The sequence below is a fragment of the Mustelus asterias genome, chromosome 17 (genome assembly GCF_964213995.1).
Source record: "Mustelus asterias chromosome 17, sMusAst1.hap1.1, whole genome shotgun sequence".
In the NCBI taxonomy this organism is placed as follows: Eukaryota; Metazoa; Chordata; class Chondrichthyes; order Carcharhiniformes; family Triakidae; genus Mustelus; species Mustelus asterias.
Window position 1 is genome coordinate 12,591,733 of NC_135817.1, and position 20,050 is coordinate 12,611,782.

At 42.6% G+C, this 20,050-nt stretch overlaps 1 protein-coding gene across 2 annotated transcripts in view; it reads right to left on the reverse strand.

The window, feature by feature from the left end:
- The window catches only part of dgkh (diacylglycerol kinase, eta), a 545,677-nt gene that overhangs the window by 108,283 nt on the left and 417,344 nt on the right, over positions 1 to 20,050 (reverse strand). For both annotated transcript variants that reach the window (XM_078232299.1, XM_078232298.1), the window contains exons 12-13: positions 9,493 to 9,577; positions 2,970 to 3,061 (exon numbers count right to left, since the gene is read on the reverse strand). In XM_078232299.1, the coding sequence (XP_078088425.1) occupies positions 2,970 to 3,061; positions 9,493 to 9,577 (177 nt within the window). The remainder of the gene's footprint in view (positions 1 to 2,969; positions 3,062 to 9,492; positions 9,578 to 20,050) is intronic.

A 20,050-nucleotide genomic window follows, 5' to 3' on the forward strand; every position in this document is an offset into this window, starting at 1 on the left:
ACACTCATCACCTGCACCTTGGAACATCACTTCATTTAAAATTCATTATGCAAATCCAAGAACATTAAATTAGATGGTGGGGGAGTTTAATTGAGATACACCAGCATGAAATGGCCCAGCAATTTGTTCCTGATCTTCTCACTACAGCAGTGCTCTAGACCTAGTCACATTAATGATGTTGAACTCTCGCCAATGTGCTCAAGTGGATCATTAGCTTGATTCATTCAGCAAAAGCATGAATTGCTTCATATTTTCATGCCAATATATTATTGTGTGAAGTAACTTTCTGAATGCACACGGTTAACTTCTTCACTCGAGGAGCGACAAAAATGTTTTACAACAGCATAAATCTTCCTATTACAGGTCAGCAGGGCTCACTTAACTTCTCTGATCAGTGACTTGCTTTTGGACCATGTCCATTGTGTCTTTGCATCTCTGAGACCTTCCAGTGCCTTCATTGCTGAAGGAAATTATATATTGCTTTAGTTAAATTATTTTGTTGAAGGCCAGAGAAGCAAGCTCAGCTGAACTGAAGAAAGTGTGGAATGTTGCCAGTTTATTTCCCATTGTTGGAAGTATTGACTGAAACTTTGCAATGTCAGGTCAGAGCGCACAAGTTATGAAATCTCCGTTTGTGTAAATATACTTTGGTGACACAATGTTTTCATTTGCAAGCAGGTGGTCAAATGTATTTGGCTTGACATTTTTTAAAGCCTGTTTTCAGACCTCCGCCAATTATGTCTTTGTTTGCCGAACTTATCAGAATGATATCATAGTTAAAAATAGTTAAATTATAAGGACAGTTTGCATAGACTTGGCTTGTATTCACTTGCACATGAGGGATGATATAATTGAGGTGTTTCGGGTGATCAAAGAATTTGGAAGAGTAGAGAGAAAGATATTTCCTCTTCTGGGAGAGTCAGGACAAGGGAACCTCAAAATTAGAGCTAGGAAATTCAAGTGTGAATCATAGAATCCTTAGAGTACAGAAGGAGGCCATTCAGCCTATCGAACTTGCACCGACAACAATCCCACCCAGGCCCTTATCCCCGGAACCCCAGGTATTTATCCTGCTATTTCCCCTGACACTAAGGGTCAGTTTAGCATGGCCAATCCACCTAACTCGCACATTTTTGGAGCGTGGGAGGAAATTGGAGCATCCGGAGGAAACCCACGCAGACACGGAGAGAATGTGCAAACTCCACACAGTCAATCACCCAAGGCCGGAATTGAACCCGGGTCCCTGGTGCTGTGAAGCAGCAGTGCTAACTACTGTGCCACCCGTGTAATGTCAGGAAACATTTCTTTTCACACAAACGGTAGTTGAGATTTCAAATTCTTCACCGCAAAGACTTGGAGGCATCTACTGGAATTTTCAAAATTGAGATTAATAAATTAGGAACGATAACAAGGATTCCGGAACCAATGCAAATAAATAAATGAAGCTAAAATCAAGATCAATATGATCTAACGCAGGGTTTCCCAACCTTCAAGCTGCTGAACCCTTCGAGACCTCAAGAGCATTAAGGAATCCCAAGCATTCTCAAAATGTCAATGCCCCTTTCTTTGCCACGAAATAGGTGCAAACACAGAAATCAAATGTAAACAAGTCTTTTCTAGCTATATCTATGCGTACATTAGTAATTGGGAAGAGGCACACAGTCACAAATACATTCACAGATATATGGCCCCCTCATATCAACCTCTGACCAAGCCACCTTCCCGTGGCGTCTTAACATCAACTCCTGGAAGTAGTACCCACTTAAGGAGTGGGTAGTTTGGTATTAATTAAAATGTAATAATTTAAAATACATAGGTCTTAACTTTTGTCATTTTTAATGGGAGAAATTATGCTGGAAAGCTGATATTCATATCAGACACATGCACCTTTCTCTTCCTCACACACACACACACACACCACTCTATATGTTTCTCACCACCTCTTTTTTCTGCTGCCTTCATTCTCAGAATCGCTGTTGGCCTCGAGCTTTTCAGCAACAGCAAGATTAACAAAATCAAATGGGCAATCAGAAAAAAGCTTTTCAGATCACTGGATCCAGTGCTCCAAGAGGCCTTGCTCGGAGTGGCCTATTTCATTGGTGTAATTACTTTTAAAATTGGTCAGTTGCTCCTTCCGAATTTGTCACATGGTGACCATCAGCGCTGCAGACCCTTCATGGACCTCCTGGGGTCTGCAGATCCCAGTTTGGAAACCCCTGATCCAACGGATAGGCAGAATCAATCTGAGGGACCAAATTGCCCTTTCCTGCTCCTATGCTTTCCTTCTCTTCTATACACCGTTGAAATTAGAGACTTGCCAACCAACCATTGGCCTAATTGAACACATGAACCTTAACTTGTTCACATGTGGAGTGAAGGACCCAAAGGGCGGGATTTTCAGGCCACACTCGCCCCAAGGTCAGAAAATCCCACCCAAGGTCAACGGACCTTTACATGGTTCGTGTCCCACCCGCTACGATTCCTGTGGCAGGCAGGACAGGAACATTCTGCCCTAAGAATCCCAGGGAGTTAAGATAAACAACAGAAACACAAAAGATGAATGTTGTGACTGTCTGTCCCACTCCCATCTGCTTCAAACAAAGAAGCATCACGTGGTAACAGTACTGCACCACTTCCTTCAGATCAGGTAATATATCCAATATGCAGATCATTTTTGAATCTTTCCCTACAATTATTTATAAAGTCTGGTAATAATTAAAATGTAATAATTTAAAATACATAAATCTTTACTCTGGTCATTTTTAATGGGAGAAATTATGCTGGAAAGCTGATATTCATATCGGACTCATGCACCATTCTCTTCCTCACACACATACACTCACCCCCCTCACACACGCACACTCACCCCCCTCTCACACATAGACCCACACCCACTCTCTTTCTCTCACCCCCACTCTCTTGCACACACTCACCATATGCACAGATATTTCATGCATCAATTGACTCACTTGGCAGAAGATATTACAACAGAGTGTTGGTCGGAGTTGAGGATCTTGGTGAGGTGAGCAGCAACCGAATCCTCATAGGCTGATATCTGAAACTGAGGAGGAAAGGTTAGACATCTAAGGTGCAGTGGATTGCTCAAAGATCTAGGACACCCAATGGCATTTACCTTTAATTACATTGCATTATTACTGAATAAAAACACAACTGATGTCTCCTACCTATTCCCACATCCACAATACTCTGTAGGCAATGACTCAATCATCTACTGTGCTTAGAACTTATATGAAAACAGAAAATGCTGGAAATACTCAGCAGGTCAGGCAGTATCTGTGGAGAGAAAGAGAGTTAACATTTCGGTCAAGAATCTTTCTTCAGAACTGAAGGGAGATAGAAATGAAATGAATTTTTAGCCAGTGGGAGGGGGCAGTGGAAGAACAACAGGGAAAGTCTGTGATATGGTAGACAGCAAGAGAGATTACACAATAAAAGATTTCATGGTACAAACGTCAAAGAGAGTGATAATGGGACAGGTACGGAAACAAGAGGTGTCCAGATGAGATGTGAATGGCAAGGAAACCATCCAAGTGTGAAGTCTTCTGTGGCACTACCATCATGTTAAATGGGATAGATTTCAAACAGATCTAACAAGTCATGACTGGGCATCCATGAGGCTCAATAGGGCATCAGCAGAATTGTACTCAACCACAATCTTTAACCTCACGGCCCTGCATATTCCCCACTCTATCATTACCACCAAGCTAGAGGATCAACCCTAGTTCAATGAATAGTGCAGGGGTGAATGCCGGGAGCAACACCAAGCACACCTGAAAATGAAGCGTCAATCTGTGTGCCAAACATCACAAGCAAGTAAAAGACAGAGCTAAGCAATTCCACAACTAACAGATCAGATCTAACCTCTGCAGTCCTGCCACACCCAGCTGTGAATGGTGATGGACAATTAAACTATTCACTGGAGGCTCCATAAATATCCCCATCCTCAATGATGGAGGAGCCCAGCACATCAGTGCATAAAACAAAGCTGAAGTATTTGCAACGATCTTCAGCCAGAAGTGCCAAGTGGATGATTCATCTCTGCCTCCTCCGGAGGTCCCTAGCTTTACAGATATCAGTCTTCAGCCAATTTGATTCCTTCCACCCGATATCAAGAAAAGCTTGAATGTACTGGATACTGAAAAGGCTAAGGGCCCTGACAGCATTCTGGCAAAAGTACTGAAGACGTGTGCTCCAGAACTTGCTCCTGCCCCAAGCCAAACTGTTCCAGTACAGCTACAACACTGGTATCTACTCGGCAATGTGGAAAATTGCCCAGTTATGTCCTGTACACAAAAAAAAACAGGACAAATCCAATCTGGTCAAATACTGTCATTAATGAAGCAGCTGAAGACGATTGAGGCTCGGATGCTACCTTGAGGAATGCCTGCAGTGATGTCCTGGAACTGAGATGATTGACCTCCAACATCATCTTCTTTTATGCTGGGTATGACTTCAACCAGCAGAGAGGTTTCCTCTTGATTCCCATTGACTCCAGTTTTGCTAGGGCTCCTTGATGCCACACTGAATCAAATATGGGCTTGATGTCAAGGGCAGGCACCTCCAGAATTCAGCTCTTTAGTCCATTTTTGGATGAAGGCTGTAATGAGATCAGGAGCTGAGTACTCCAGGCACAACCCAACTGAGCGTCAGTGAGCATGCTATTGCCAAGCAAGTGCTGCTTGGTAGCATTATTGATGACCACTTCCATCACTATATGGATGATTGAGAGTAGACTGATCTGTCTGTGTGGAGTTTGCACGTTCTCCTCGTGTCTGCGTGGGTTTCCTCCGGGTGCTCCGGTTTCCTCCCACAGTCCAAAGATGTGCGGGTTAGGTTGATTGGCCAGGTTAAAAATTGCCCCTTAGAATCCTAAAATGCGTAGGTTAGAGGGATTAGTGGGTAAATATGTCGGGGTAGGGCCTGGGTGGGATTGTGGTCGGTGCAGACTCGATGGGCCGAATGGCCTCCTTCTGCACTGTAGGGTTTCTATGATTCTATAATTATGTAACGTGGTGACCAGAACTGTACACAAGATTCCACCTGTGGAATTTTGTGTAGTTTTATACAGTTCTAGCATTACATCCCTGCTTTTGTATTCAATACCTCATTCAATAAAGGAAAATATTCCACATGCTTTCTTTTCCACCTGTCCTGACACCTTCAGGGACCTATGGATATGGATAATATTCTGCATTTCTATTTTTCCTGCCAAAGTGGACACATTCACATTTTCCCTCATTATGCTCTCCATTTGCCTAATTTTTGCTCACTCTCTTAACCTATCCAGATTCCATGAAAGATTCTTTGTATTCTATGTATCTTTGTATCTTTACCAATTTTGAATACACTATGGTCTGTGCGTTCGTCCAATAATTAACGTAGATTATAAATTGTTGAGGCCACAGCATGGATTCCTGCAGCACTGCACTTTTTACAGTTTGCCTAAACTGAAAATGACCTCCCCTGTTTCCTGTTAATTAGCCGATCCTCTATCCATGCTAATATATCACACCAAATACCATGAGCTCTTTCCTAGAGTTGTAATCTTTTACGTGTTATCTTATCAAATACCTTTTGGAAATCCAAATGCACTACTGGTTCCCCTTTATCAATCTTACTTGTTACATCCTCAAAGGATTTCAATAAATTTGTCAAACATAGTTCCACTTTCACATAACCATTTTGACTCTGCCCGATTGCATTATGATTTTCCAAATGTGCTGCTACTACCTCCTTCATAATGGATTCCAGTATGTTTCAAATAACAGGCTTTAGACTAACTGGCTTTCGATTTCCTGCTTTCTGTCTCCCTCCTTTCTTTAACAGAGGTATTACATTTGCAGTTTTCCAATTTGCTGGGACCTTTCCACCAGCTAAGGATTTTTGCAATATTACAACCAATACATCCACTATCTCTGCAAATCAGTTCTTTTAAGACCCTAGGATGCAGACCAGCAGGTCTTGGGCACTTGTCAACCTTTAGTCACATCAGTTTTTCCAATATTTTTTCCTCCAGTGATCAGAATTATTTTAAGTTGATTTTCAACTATTCTCAGGATGTTTTTGTGTCTTTTACTGTGAAGGCAGATACAAATACTTGAGTCTCTGCCATTTCCTTGTTTCCCATTATTAGTTTCCCAGTCTCACCTTATAAGGGACCAATGCTCAATTTTGCTACTCTTTTCTTTTTTACATACTTAGAGAAGCTTTTACCGTCTATTTTTATATTTGATGCCAGTTTTCTCTCATACTCCAATATCTCTCTATTCTTTTCAGTCATCCTTTGCTGTTTTCTAAATTTTTCTACTAATCTTGGCGCATTTGTACATCTTTTCTTTCAATTTGATACCATCATTAACTTCCTTGATTAGCAACGGGATGTTGCATCCTTCTCATAGTGCGTTTCTTTCTCAATTAAATGAATCTTTGTTGAGAATTATGATATTAAACATCTGCCACTACTTCTTTCCTATCTTATCTTTATCTTATTTTTCATCTCACTTTTCCAACTCTGCCTCTTGTTTTTGTAATTACCTTCATTTAAGTTGAAAACTCTAGTTTAAGACGCACATTTCTCAACTTCAAACTGAATGTGAACTTCCATTATGTTACGATCATTCTTAGCTAAAACATTATTTACTATGAATTAATCCTGTCTCATTATAAATTACCAGGTGCAAAATAGCCTGTTCTTATTTGGTTCCAGACCATATTGTTTTAAGAAACTATCCCAAATATACTATGAATTCATCCACCAGGTACCTTTACTAATTGTATTCTTCCAATGTAGATGACGATTAAAATCTACTTTGATTATTTCTTTCTCACAATTGCCCATTATTTTTTGATTAATACTCTGTCTTACAGTGTAGCGATAGTTTGGGGGCCTGTAGCCTACTCTCAACAGTAACTCCTTTCCTCAGCTATTTTTTAATCCACCCAAACAGATTCTACATATTGATCCTTGGAACCAAGATCATTCCTCACCACTATACTGATTTCATCTTTTATTAACAGAGTTACCCCAATTCCTTTTTCATTCTTCTTGTCTTTCAGTGTAGGCCATCCCAATGGTATAGTTCCCTCTTTCCCCAATCCTGGTTCCAGTGCCTTGTTAACTGGAATTCATTTCTCCCACATCAATCTTTGGGCCATGCATTCAACTCTTTGATCTTATTTATCCTATGCCAATTTGCCCATGGCTCAAGTAATAATCCATAAATTATTACCTTTGTGGTTTGTTTTTTACTTAGTTCCAATCTGCTCAGCTTCCCGCAGCACAGCCTCTTTCTTAGTCCTGACTATGTCATTGGTAACCACTTGGACAATGACAATTGGATCCTTTCCCTCCCACCCATGTTCCTCTCCTGCCCAGAGGAGATATTCTTAACTCTGGCACTGAGCAGGCAATAGACTTCGGGACTCTCAGTTTTAGCTGTAGATAACAGAACCTATTCCCCCCCAACTATGCTGGCCCTACCACAAATACACTCCTTGTCGTTTTCCCCGCTTGAATAGCTCCCTGTACTAAGGTGCTGTAGTCAGTTTGCTTATCCCACTGCAGTCCCTACTCTTGTCCACACAGGCTACAGGAACATCAAATATATTGAACAACTGCAAAGGCTGAGGCTCCTCCATTGCTGCCTTCTGGATCTCAATACCTGCCTCTCTTACAGTCACACCCTCCTGTTCCTGATCACAGACCAAATCTGAAGTAACTAGCGTAGGCTGTGACTGTCTGCTGGAACAAAGTGTCCAAGTAACTTGGCCACTCCTCCTGACGCATTGCAGTGTCCAAAGCTTGGACTCCAGCTCATTAATTTCGAACCAAACTTCCTTGAGCTGCAGACACTTAATGCAGATGTGGTTGCTGTGGAGCAAAGAGGAGCCCACCACTTATCACGTGCTACAGCTGCAACATGTCATCTGCCCTGCCAATCTTTTTGTGTTTTATTTCACTAACTAGTTTTCAAGTGTTGAAATATTAGTCAATGATTAGCCGCAATTATGTTGTGGCGTTTAACTAGTTACAATATAATAATATAATATTTATATTTCCTTAATATCAGATTAAAACGGCTCCAGTTTAGAAAGAGAGAAAAAAATTCACTAGTCATCTCTAGTTTCTTTCTCATCTCTTTATTCCTTGACGTTGAATTTGGATGGCTGCTATTCAGTCAATCATACCTTGTCTGATACATTATTTTGTTTTTTTAACTATAACAGTCCCTTTGGCTCTTTAACCTCTCTGACCACACAACCTATCAATGCATGGCCCACAGGGTGGTCCTCACCCATTGGGTATACCCATTTTTCTCCACCTTTTGTCATATTTCAAAGCTTTCATCCCTCAATAATTACGCTGTTATCATTTACAGCTCCACTAGACCCACCTTTTGATTTTAATTATCCCATTACCATCCACTTATACCTCATCCGCTCATCCCTTCCATTGCATGATCCACTTTGTCACTTTGATCCACTTATACTCCACCTTGTCACAGGCCTCACCTTTTGTTCTTTCCTTTGCACCCCACCCCTTTCCGGCTTTCATATTTACTTAAAAGCTGTTAAACCCTCTGACTAAACATCCTCCAGTTCTGACGAAAAGTCCAAAATGCCAACTTTGTTTCTCTCTCCATAGTTTTGATTTGAGGTTTCTAAAATTTGTAGTGTGTAGTTTTAGTCATGAATGTATTAAACATAGTCCCCTTGCAATCTAACCTCCACACATGAAGGTAACTTCATCTGGGGACAAAAGAATAACCAAAAGTGTCAATGTAGTTGGTTGCAACAACGATTTGCAGAAGCTGACAAGTGGGTTAAATGACCCTCCTGTCCCTCCAGGAAATAGCACCTCAATATAAGTAACCTTCTGTATCCATGCACTGACCATTCTATTACAGTCAGTGAAATAGGGAGGGCATTGCTTTTAAAACATATTGATTACTAGAAAATGCACAAGATCAGTTGAAGTTTATGGTCAGGCATTGCTGCAATGCTCCGCAAATTCATCAGCAATGTTTAACTAGAAGTAATCACTACAGGACAGTCCGTCAGATTAATATTTGCACATCATACAGCACCAAGCTTGTGTCCAAAATATTTGTAATAGAAAGCACATACCAAATGTATCAACATTATTATTCTTCACTTGAAAATATATCTGCCTTGTTTTGCATTCGCACTTTACAATGCTATCCATAAAAATTTTAAACCTTTTTTAAAAAAAAGCCATAGGCCACATTTTCCTAAGCTTCATTCCCTTTGTGGGTCTGTATGATTCGTAGCACTCCTGATTTTTGTAACAGTGAGTTATAGTGGCTGACTTGCTGGTCTCCCCTTCCATGGAGTAAGGCTTGAGGATGGGAATCCAGCCTCAGCAGATTCACTCTTTCACATTCTGACTGGGAACAAAATGATGTTCTGTAACTCCGAGTTTGTGTGCATTTCACAATGCTAAACACTCACTTGGGATTCCTCAGCATCCTCCTCTGGAGTCACTGCCAGGGCATGTTTTGGTGGTATTTTTATTTCATACGTCATAATGCTCCATCTGTGCAAAAACAAAAGCAGTTCTTATTTAATTACCATCTGCCGACCAATATAACAGAAGAGGCCCAAGAATATACAAACCATCAACTGGTCGAACATTCAGTACTGAAATCTTTACTTGCCAAGGGAACACTATAAACAAATTACACTTTGACTTAAGCAGCTTCAAATATTGTACAACATATATTAACCATTACTAAGCAAGAATAAGTTTGTAGCAGTGATTTCCCATGCCATTGCTCCCACTGAGTCTGACGATTGACAGGTCTATGGAGTGCTATGCCATATAGAAATACTTAGAATTTACAATAAGGAAACAGGCCATGCCGCATTCATTACATACCCATCCTTTCCCCATTATCCCTTCAGCCACCTATCCAATCCCATCTTGAATGTTGAGATAATGTGCTTCGCAACCCTATGTGGGAAGACATTTCTCTAGCCTCTGTTGTAAATCTCTCACACTTACTCTTCTATGATTCCTGATGCTCGATCCTTAGCTACTTCAAATTGTCCGCAGCAGTCTACCCTGCCCCATCTTTCGTCAACACTTTTAGGACATTGCCATCATTTAAGTTGTTCCAACAAGAACCTCTCAATTCTTTATTCTGTATTCCTGTTTCCTTATACCAAGCAGCGTCCCAATGAATCTGCACTGTAACCTCTCTACAGCCTCAATATTTTTCATATAATGTGGAGCCCAATACAGCAGACAGAATTCCTATTAAGGCTATAGAGTTTCAGTGTTACTTATTGACTTTCATATTTTGTACTTAGTGATGAATCTTTGCTATTGAGGGAGTCCAGCAAAGGTTCACCAGACTGATGATATATGAAGAGAAACTGGATTAACTGGGCTTGTACTCACTGGAATTTAGAAGAATGAGAGGAGATCTCACAGAAACATACAAAATCCTGATGGGACTGGACAGGCTAGATGCGGGAAGAATGTTCCCGATGTTGGGGAGGTGCAGAACTAGGAGTCACAGTCTAAGAATAAGGGGTAAACCATTCAGGACTGAGATGAGGAAGAACTTCTTCACTCAGAGTAGTGAACCTATGGAATTCTCTATCACAGAGAGCTGTTGAGGCTCGTTCGTTAGATATGTTCAAGAGGGAGGTGGACGTGCCCCTTGTGGCTAAAGGGATCAAGGGGTATGGGGAGAAAGCAGGAATGGGATACTGAAAGTGCATGATCAGCCATGATCATATTGAAGGGTGGTGCAGGCTCGAATGGCCTACTCCTAACCTATTTTCTATGTTTCTAAATCTACAATTCTATTTGATGCCCTCATGCACAGAAACGGCTGCCTTTAATGTAATAACACATTATTCTCCAGTGACAATGGCACTGTATTTTATCAAGCCTTTGCCTTAATGGAAATAAAGACCATCTGATTTTAATAAACACAGCCTGAGGTCACTCAGAGTTCAACTGCCATCTGTTGCAGGAACCTTGAAGATTGAAAGATGGTTTATATTTTTAAAAATGTGTCAAAATACAACATCAATTTGTGTTGTGATACAAAAGTGCACCAGACATCAAGCGAAATGCAAAGCTTTGATACAGCCCTGATCTTCTGGCCAGCATTGGAACCTCTATTTCAAACTCTGATCAGATAAAGATACCCACTTGGGTGAATGTTTAGGTGTGTAAGGGGGTAGGATGGGTGAGGTAAATGGGTGAAGGGTGGGTGAGGTAAGTGGCAAAAAGTTTAAGATGGATGACGTAAGGATGGCAGCTGGGTCAGGTGCGAGATGGGGGGAGGTTAGGGATTAAGTTGTGTGGTGAGGTCTAGTCAGGTCAGATGAGGGAGGAGAGAGGGGGGGGTCGATGACTTGGGGGGTTGGGAAATCAGGTGATTGGGCAGGTTGGGTCAGAGAAAAGGTCAGGGGTGGAGGGGTAGTGTGGTCAGGGAGAGGGGATTCAATTGTGTAGTTACCCCTGGAATTAAGTTTATTTATTAGTGTCGCAAGTAGGCTTACTTGACTAGACTAGAATAATTCTGTCTAACAGTTCTTGGGTAACTATTCAGGTAAGTTGGAACTGTCTGAAATCTTACACTCTAATGGAGAGTTGGAGACTTATCCAGAGGGTCACAGTAGGCAGGGAATTGCCCATTGGAAGTTCAAACTTCCTGGGCAATTCCTACAGAGTCAGTGCGTTGGGATCTCTATGGGAATCCCATAGCACAGCTTCTGGGGTAAGTCCTGTCTCTTACGATCTAGAAACCAGAAGATCTGGGTCAATATATCTAGGTTTATATCTTTTACATACTCCCACGACTAGAGATATTCCAACTCTATCATGACTACGGAATCATTGAAGAATTAAAAACAGATATGCATTTAAAAAGCACCTTTCACAACCTCAAGACGTTCCAATAAGCTTTATTTCCACAGAAGTATTCTGGAAGTGAGGTCATGTAGAAACACGGCAACCAATTTGCTCACAGCAAGCTCCCTCAAATAGCAACAAGATCATTTGTTTCAGGGATGTTGGCCGAGGGATAAATACTTGCCAGAACTTCCTTGCTCAACAAATATTCCAAGTCCATGTTCCCAAACATTGCCATTTTGTATCTTTTTGATTTTCTGATCAGATACTTGCAAGGAGCACAGCAGCGTACATGTGGAAACTGACGCTGTGTTTCTGGGTGATGTTGCCAAGGGCAGCATGTCGATGAGAAATAGGAGGGGGCCATGGATAGATCCTTGGGGACTCCAGAGATAATGGTGTGAGAATGGGAAAAGAAGCCATTGCAAGTGATTGCTTGGTTACAGTTTGACAGAACCCGGTGACAGCAGTTCCACCCAGCTGGACAACAGTGGAGAGGTACAAGAGTAGGATTGTGTGGTCAACTGTGTGAAAAGCTAGACAGCTCGAGAAAGCCTGTACCTTTGATACAGTCACATAGGAAGTCAAATGTGAGTTTGATAAGAGCCATAACTTCAGGAGTAATTTCTTCACCTAGAGTGTGGTATGAATATGAAACTCACTACCACATGGAGTGGTTGAGGACTATAGAACAGATGGATGTTAGCGGAGAAAGCAATAGAAGGTTATGCTGATAGGTTTTGATGAAGTTTAGTGTAAAGAGGCTCATTTGGAGCATAAACAACTGGCAAAGGATCTAAAATCTGTTGTAAGTTCTATGTATTTCAATGTAAGCTAGCCTTCCTGTTAAAAGCGGTTTAGATGGAATCCATCTCTTATATCAACCAAGTTTACCCCAAGATATTGGGCAGAATTCTCCCATACAAGTGTTGAATTCGCGGGAAAACTGGAGTAATTCACACTGGTTTTTTCAGTGAGAGTTCACACTAGAATCTCCCACACTCTGTGCAGTGCAGAGGCCACCAGCGTGAATATCATTAGATTTCAGGTGGCGGGGTCTATTCCCGCCTTGGAGAAACCAGCAGGCCTCTGTCAGAGACCCCGAACTGTCAGCCTCCCATTTGTGACCAGCACAATCGCTGGCAAGCCTGGGACCCCCGCAGCATGCAAACTCAACACAGACAAGCTGGAATCGAACCTGGGTCCCTGGCACTGTGAGGCAGCAGTGCTAACCACTGTGCCACCATGCTGCCTACCATATTTAACCTGACAATCTTGTACACCTCTTTCAAATCTCCTTTCTTTCCAGGAGAATAATCCTAGCTTCTCCAATCTAACATTGCAACTAAAATCCTTCATCCCTGGAACCATTCTGGTAAATCTACTTCTCCCTCATCCTTCCTGAAGTAGGGTGATCACCGTTGTTGGTACAAAAGATCGACAATGCAATACATTTTGTAATTAAATGACCCGAATTGAAAAAGCAACCCTTGTGCAGTTATTGTTAAAATAAACCTCATGCTGCGCATCACTGCGGGCCGCTGTCACTTTGAGATAGCAGAAGAGAACACCACATCATTTGATTTGAGCTGATTTATTGTCACATGTATTGGTATACAGTGAAAAGTATTATTTCTTGCGCTATACAGATAAAGCATACTGTTCATAGAAAAGGAAACGAGAGTGCAGAATGTAGTGTTACAGTCATAGCTAGGGTGTAGAGAAAAATCAACTTAATGCAAGGTAGGTCCATTCAAAAGTCTGATGGCAGCAGGGAAGAAGCTGTTCTTGAATCGGTTGGCATGTGACCTCAGACTTTTGTATCTTTTTCCTGAAGGAAGAAGGTGGAAGAGAGAATGTCCAGGATGCGTGGGGCCCTTAATTATGCTGGCTGCTTTGCCAAGGCAGCGGGAAGTGTAGACAGAGTCAATGGATGGGATGCTGGTTTGTGTGATGGATTGGGCTACATTCACGATCTTTTGTAGATTCTTGGGGTCTTGGGCAGAGCAAGCCATGCCAAGCTGTGATACAATCAGAAAGAATGCTTTCTATGGTGCACCTGTAAAAGTTGGAGAGAGTCGTAGCTGACATGCCAAATTTCCTTAGTCTTCTGAGAAAGTAAAGGCGTTGGTGGGCTTTCTTAACTATAGTGTCGGCATGGGGGCGGGGGAGAGAGAGAGAGAGAGAGAGAACCAGGACAGGTTGTTGGTGAGCTGGGCACCTAAAAACTTGAAGCTCTCGACCCTTTCTACTTCATCCCCATTGATGTAGACAGGAGCATGTTCTCCTTTACGCTTCCTGAAATTGATGACCATCTCCTTCATTTTGTTGACATTGAGGGAGAGATTATTATTGCTGCACCAGTTCACCAGATTCTCTATCTTATTCCTGTACTCTGTCTCGTCATTGTTTGAGATCCGACCCACTATGGTGGCGTCGTCAGCAAACATGAAAATCGAATTGGAGGGAATTTGGCCACACAGTCATGGTGTGTAAGGAGTACTGTAGGGGGCTGAGAACACAACCTTGTGGGGCATCGGTGTTGAAGATGGTCGTGGAGGAGGTATTGTTGCCTATCCTTACTGATTGTGGTCTGTGAGTTAGGAAGTTCAGAATCCAGTCACAGAGGGAAGAGTCGAGGCCCAGGCTGCGGATTTGGAGATGAGTTTCGTAGGAATAATGGGGTTGAAGGCTGAGCTGCAGTCAATAAATAGGAGTCTGACATGGTGTCTTTGTTATCTAGGTGTTCCAGGGTTGAGTGCAAGGCCAGGGAGATGGCGTCTGCTGCTGTGGCAGTAGGCAAACTGTAATGAATCCAGGTAGTCCGGGAGGCTGGAATTAATTCGTGCCATGACTAGCCTTTCGAAGCACTTCGTAATGATGGATGTCAGAGCCACTGGACGATAGTCATTGTGGCACGCTGCTTGGTGTTTCTTAGGTACCGGGAGAATGGTCATCTTTTTAAAGCAGATAGGGACCTCAGATTGTTGTAAAGAGAGGTTGAAGATGTCTGCGAATACCCCCGCCAGCTGATCCGCTCAGGATCTGAGTGCTCGTCTGGGTACCCCATCTGGGCCAGTTGCTTTCTGTGGGTTGACCTTCGAGAAAGGTGCTCTGACAGTTGCAATGGTGACCCTAGATACAGGTTCATCCAGGGTTTCGGGCATGCTCTCACTGACCTCTTGCTCAAAATGGGCATAGAATGCATTGAGCTCATCAAGGAGTGGTGCGTTGGAGCCAGCCATTTTACATGCCTTCATCTTGTAGCCTGTTATGTCTTGCAGACCTTGCCATAGTCGGCGGGGGTCTGTGTGGCTAACCTGGGACTCTAGCTTTGTCTGGTACTGTCTTTTGGCATCTTTGATGGATCTCCTTAGATCGTATCTGAACTTCTTGTATAGGTCAGGGTCGCCTGACTTGAACGCGTCAGACCTGGACTTCAGCAAGAAGTGGGTATCCCTGTTCATCCATGGTTTCCGGTTGGGGAACATGCGGATTTGCTTCTGTCGGTTCCCCCTAACATGTGCGGACGGATGAAGAAGGTGAGGAAGTGAGCCATAAAACCTCAATACTTGCCCTCTCTCAATGCCATTGGTAGCAATGTGTCCATAACCTCTATCTCATTTCCATCCTTCTGCTGAATGTTCTGCATATCTTGTTTTGTGTTTGACACTAGAGTGGGAATACACTATGCAGGATTCATGATGATGTTTGAAGAAATGTCTGTCTGTTCCCCCAACTATATATTCTCCTATCATTTCTACTTGTTGCTGTTCTCTCCCGTGCTGTCTCTTGCCTATTAGCACCAGGAAATGCACTCCTTCAAGGTGTCATCCTTCTCAGCAGTCTCCAGTTTTAAAGTGGTTCACACACTAAAAACTCCTACATTTCCTGCCTCTTGCTACTTCTGCAAAATAAAAGTGTGAAGATTTCCCCTTAGCACTCAGAGAAACCATAAACCCAGTCTTTATAAACATGTTTACAATTTCACTGCATCTCATATGAACCAAAACTATCTGGCTTTTCCTTAAATGAAATGAGGCTAGACAGAGGTTCATTGCACACGTGTATATCAGTGTGCGACTTTTCATGTGATACTCAGAACATCATCTCTCCACAGATGCTGTCAGACATGTCGGAGTATTTCCAGTGTTGTTTCAGTATATCAGCATCATTCAACCAAGTGACTGTGTCCATCATTACAATGAATCAATTTACATCAATACAGTGGCATCTTGCCTTTGTCATGAATGTACTTCTGAAAACTGGGTGAATTGATTCAGAATAACACTTTGTACAAAATAGCTGCTGGAAATCAATTCTACAGAGATGCTCATCAGCTCCAGACATCAAACAGAGCTCTCAGCAGTTTAACTTTCATGTTAAAATGAGTTAGCAAACTGGCCATTATTAATTTGTCAAAAGTTAAATAGATTTTAATTAGATATGAGGCAATACATTTTTCTGGGATGTAACACAGAATTGCATCATGGGAAATGCAGGTTTAAAACACTCATCTTTCCAATTTCGATTTATTTTAAACTTATTTCAAATTTGGGAAATGACTACCATATTTTAGTCTGGTGTCTGTAAATTTAAATAACCAATAGGAGAGACGGTGGTATAATGGTAACACCACTAGATGAGTAATCAAATTGCCCAGGCGAATCCTCTGTGGGGCATGGATTCAAATCCCACCATGGCAGCTGGTGGAATTTAAATTCATAGAATCATAGAACCCTTACAGCGCATTAGGAGGCCATTCGGCTCATCGAGTCTGCACCGATTCTCCGGACAGAGCATCTTACCCAGCTCCCCCCCCCACCCCCATCCATTTACCTCGCTAACCCCCCTAACCTACACATCTTGGAGCAATTTAGCATGGCCAATTCATCTAACCTGCACATCTTGACACTGTGGGAGGAAACCGGAGCACCCAGAGAAAACCCAAACAGACAGAGGGAGAATGTGCAAACTCCACACACAGTCACCCAAGACTGGAATTGAACCCAGGTCATTGGTGCTGTGAGACAGCAATGCTAACCACTGTTCAAATTCAAATAATTAAGAAATCAGGAATATAAAGTTAGCCTTAGTAGTGGTGACCATGTACTGTTGATAGTCATTAAGCCCATCTGGTTCACGAATGTCCTTTAGGGAAGGAAATCTGCCATCCGTACCTGATCTGGCCTATATGTGACTCCAGACCCACAGCAATGTGGTTGACGTTAACTGCCCTCTAAAACAGCCTCGCAAGCCACTCAGTTTAAGAACCTCTCTGGCTACATCGAGGGCATTTTATAAAGAACCCCCAGCTTCTGTCACGACACTATGGACTTCTTACAGAAATTCAGCACCCATGGAGCAGTTGAACCAGGAACACTCCTTGTCACAATGGATGTCTCGGCACTCTACAGCAGCATCCCCCACAACAACGGCATTGCTGCAACTGCCTCAGTACTCAATGCCAACAACTGCCAATCTCCAGACGCAGTTCTGCAATTCATTCGCTTCATCCTGGACCACAATGTCTTCACCTTCAGCAACCAGTTCTTCATCCAGACACATGGAACAGCCATGGGGACCAAATTCACACCTCAATATGCCAACAACTTCATGCACAGGTTCGAATAAGACTTCTTCACCATACAGGACCTTCAACCGATGCAAAACCTTAGATACATTGATGACATTTTCTTCCTTTGGACTCATGGCGAACAATCACTGAAACAACGGCATGATGACATCAACAAGTTCCATCCCATCAGACTCACCTTGGACTACTCTACAGAATCGGTTGCATTCTTGGACACACACATCTCCATCAAGGACAGTCACCTCAGCACTTCATTGTACCGCAAGCCCGTAGATAACCTCACGATGCTCCACTTCTCCAGCTTCCACTCTGAACACGTTAAAGAAGCCATCCCCTACGTATACACAGGATCTGCTCAGAGGAGGATTGCAACAGATACCTACAGATGCTGAAAGATGCCCTCGTAAGAACAGAATATGGCGCTCAACTCATCGATCGACAGTTCCGACGCGCCACGGTGAAAAACCGCACCGACCTTCTCAGAAGACAAACACGGGACACGGCAGACAGATATCCTTCGTCGTCAAGTACTTCCCCGGAGCAGAGAAGCTACGACATCTTCTCCAGAGCCTTCAACATGTCATCAATGAAGACGAACATCTCGCGAAGACCATCCCCATACCCTCACTACTTGCCTTCAAACAACTGCACAACCTCAAACAGACCATTGTATGCAGCAAACTACCCAGCCTTCAGGAGAACAGTGAGAACGACACCACATAACCCTGCCACAGCAACCTCTGCAAGACGTGCCGGATCATCGACAGGAGTGCCATCGTCTCACGTGAGAACACCATCCACGAGGTACACGGGTACATACTCTTGTGACTTGGCCAACATTGTCCACCTGATACGCTGCAGGAAAGGATGTCCCGAGGTATGGTACACTGGCGAGACTATGCAGACGCTACGACAACGGATGAATGGACACCGCTCCACAATCACCAGGCAGGAGTGTTCCCTTCCTGTTGGGCAACACTTCAGCAGTCAAGGGCATTCAGCTTCTGATCTTCGGGTAAGTGTTCTCCAAGGCGGCCTTTACGACACACGACAACACAGAATCGCTGAGCAGAAACTGATAGCCAAATTCCACACACGAGGACGGCCTCAACCGGGATCTTGGGTTCATGTCACACTATCTGTAACCCCCACGACTTGCCTGGGCTTGCAAAATCTCACTAACTGTCCTGGCTGGAGACAATTCACACTGTGCTTAACCCTCTCTCCACTCACATGGTCTGTACCTGTTAAGACTCGCATTCCAACCATTATCTTATAATTGAGTTTGTGTCTAATATGCCCTGTTTGTGAAACAAATCCTGTACTCACCTGATGAAGGGCCAGCGCTCCAAAAGCTCGTGCTACCAAATAAACCTGTTGGACTTTAACCTGGTGTTGTGAGACTACTTACAGTTTAAGAGTAATTAGGGATAAGCAATAAACACACATGGAAAAGTCGACCCTCAGACTTTTAGCCTAAAAAACTGAATTTTTCATGCACACTGTGTAAAAATAAACCCCAGGTTTTCAGTGTCACTACATTGTGATTATTTATTACATAGTGGCAATTACTATGGTTCATTAATTTAAATGTACAAATACAGAACCTTTAGATTTTCCCTCTGCCAAATAACAAGACCAATGTGGACCACATGATCTACCAAGGTGCCTTCATGAAAGAATAACATGTATGTAACTCAGTTTAAACTGGAAGTTGCAGCATTTACTGAGAAGTTCAAGAGATTAGTGTCTCCCAAAAATAAATAGACTGGGACTTGTCACAAACTCATTTCTAAAATGTGGAATATCCAACACACTATCCAACAATACCGAGGATGATTACTTGTGGAAGGATGATGATGAAGATACCTACCAAAGAATAATGAAGATGAGGAAGATCCAGTTGATGATTTTATACAACCAGGCTATCGTGATGAATTGTTTGATAGTCAAAATCATTTCAAGAATTTCAATACGAAATGTTGTTGTTAATTCATTATAGTATATAGTTTTATTGTATTGGATGAAATATATATTGTTTTTAATGTCAAAAATAAATATTTCTGAAAAGAGAGACATGTTTCTGAAGCTTTTCATTTTAGGATCATCAGGACAAGCTCAAAAACTAAATAGTGGAGGAGAGGGGATTCACATCAGGGAAGATCTAGTAAATTAAAGAAAAAGTACAAGGCAATAGTGCAGGGAGTAATGATCAAGTTAGGCTGGAATTTTCCTCCTGTTCCCGCCAGAGGAATCTTCTGGTCCCACCCATGGGGACGGGTTCCTCAGCAGCAGGGGTGCAAACAACAAGAACCCTGTTGACAGTGATGGGGCCATAAGATCCTATCACCGGCCAATGGTGACCACGTCTGCCACTGCTAAACATGCCAGCTTGACTATTCCAAAACAGTAACAGCAGGTTAATAATAGCTGTTTCACTTCCCATTCCCTGCTCATTTGCTGCTAGAGTGCTCGAGAGGAACATTAGAACCTATTTAGCCCAGCAGACCTATTTCACCATTCAATGAAATCATGGCTGA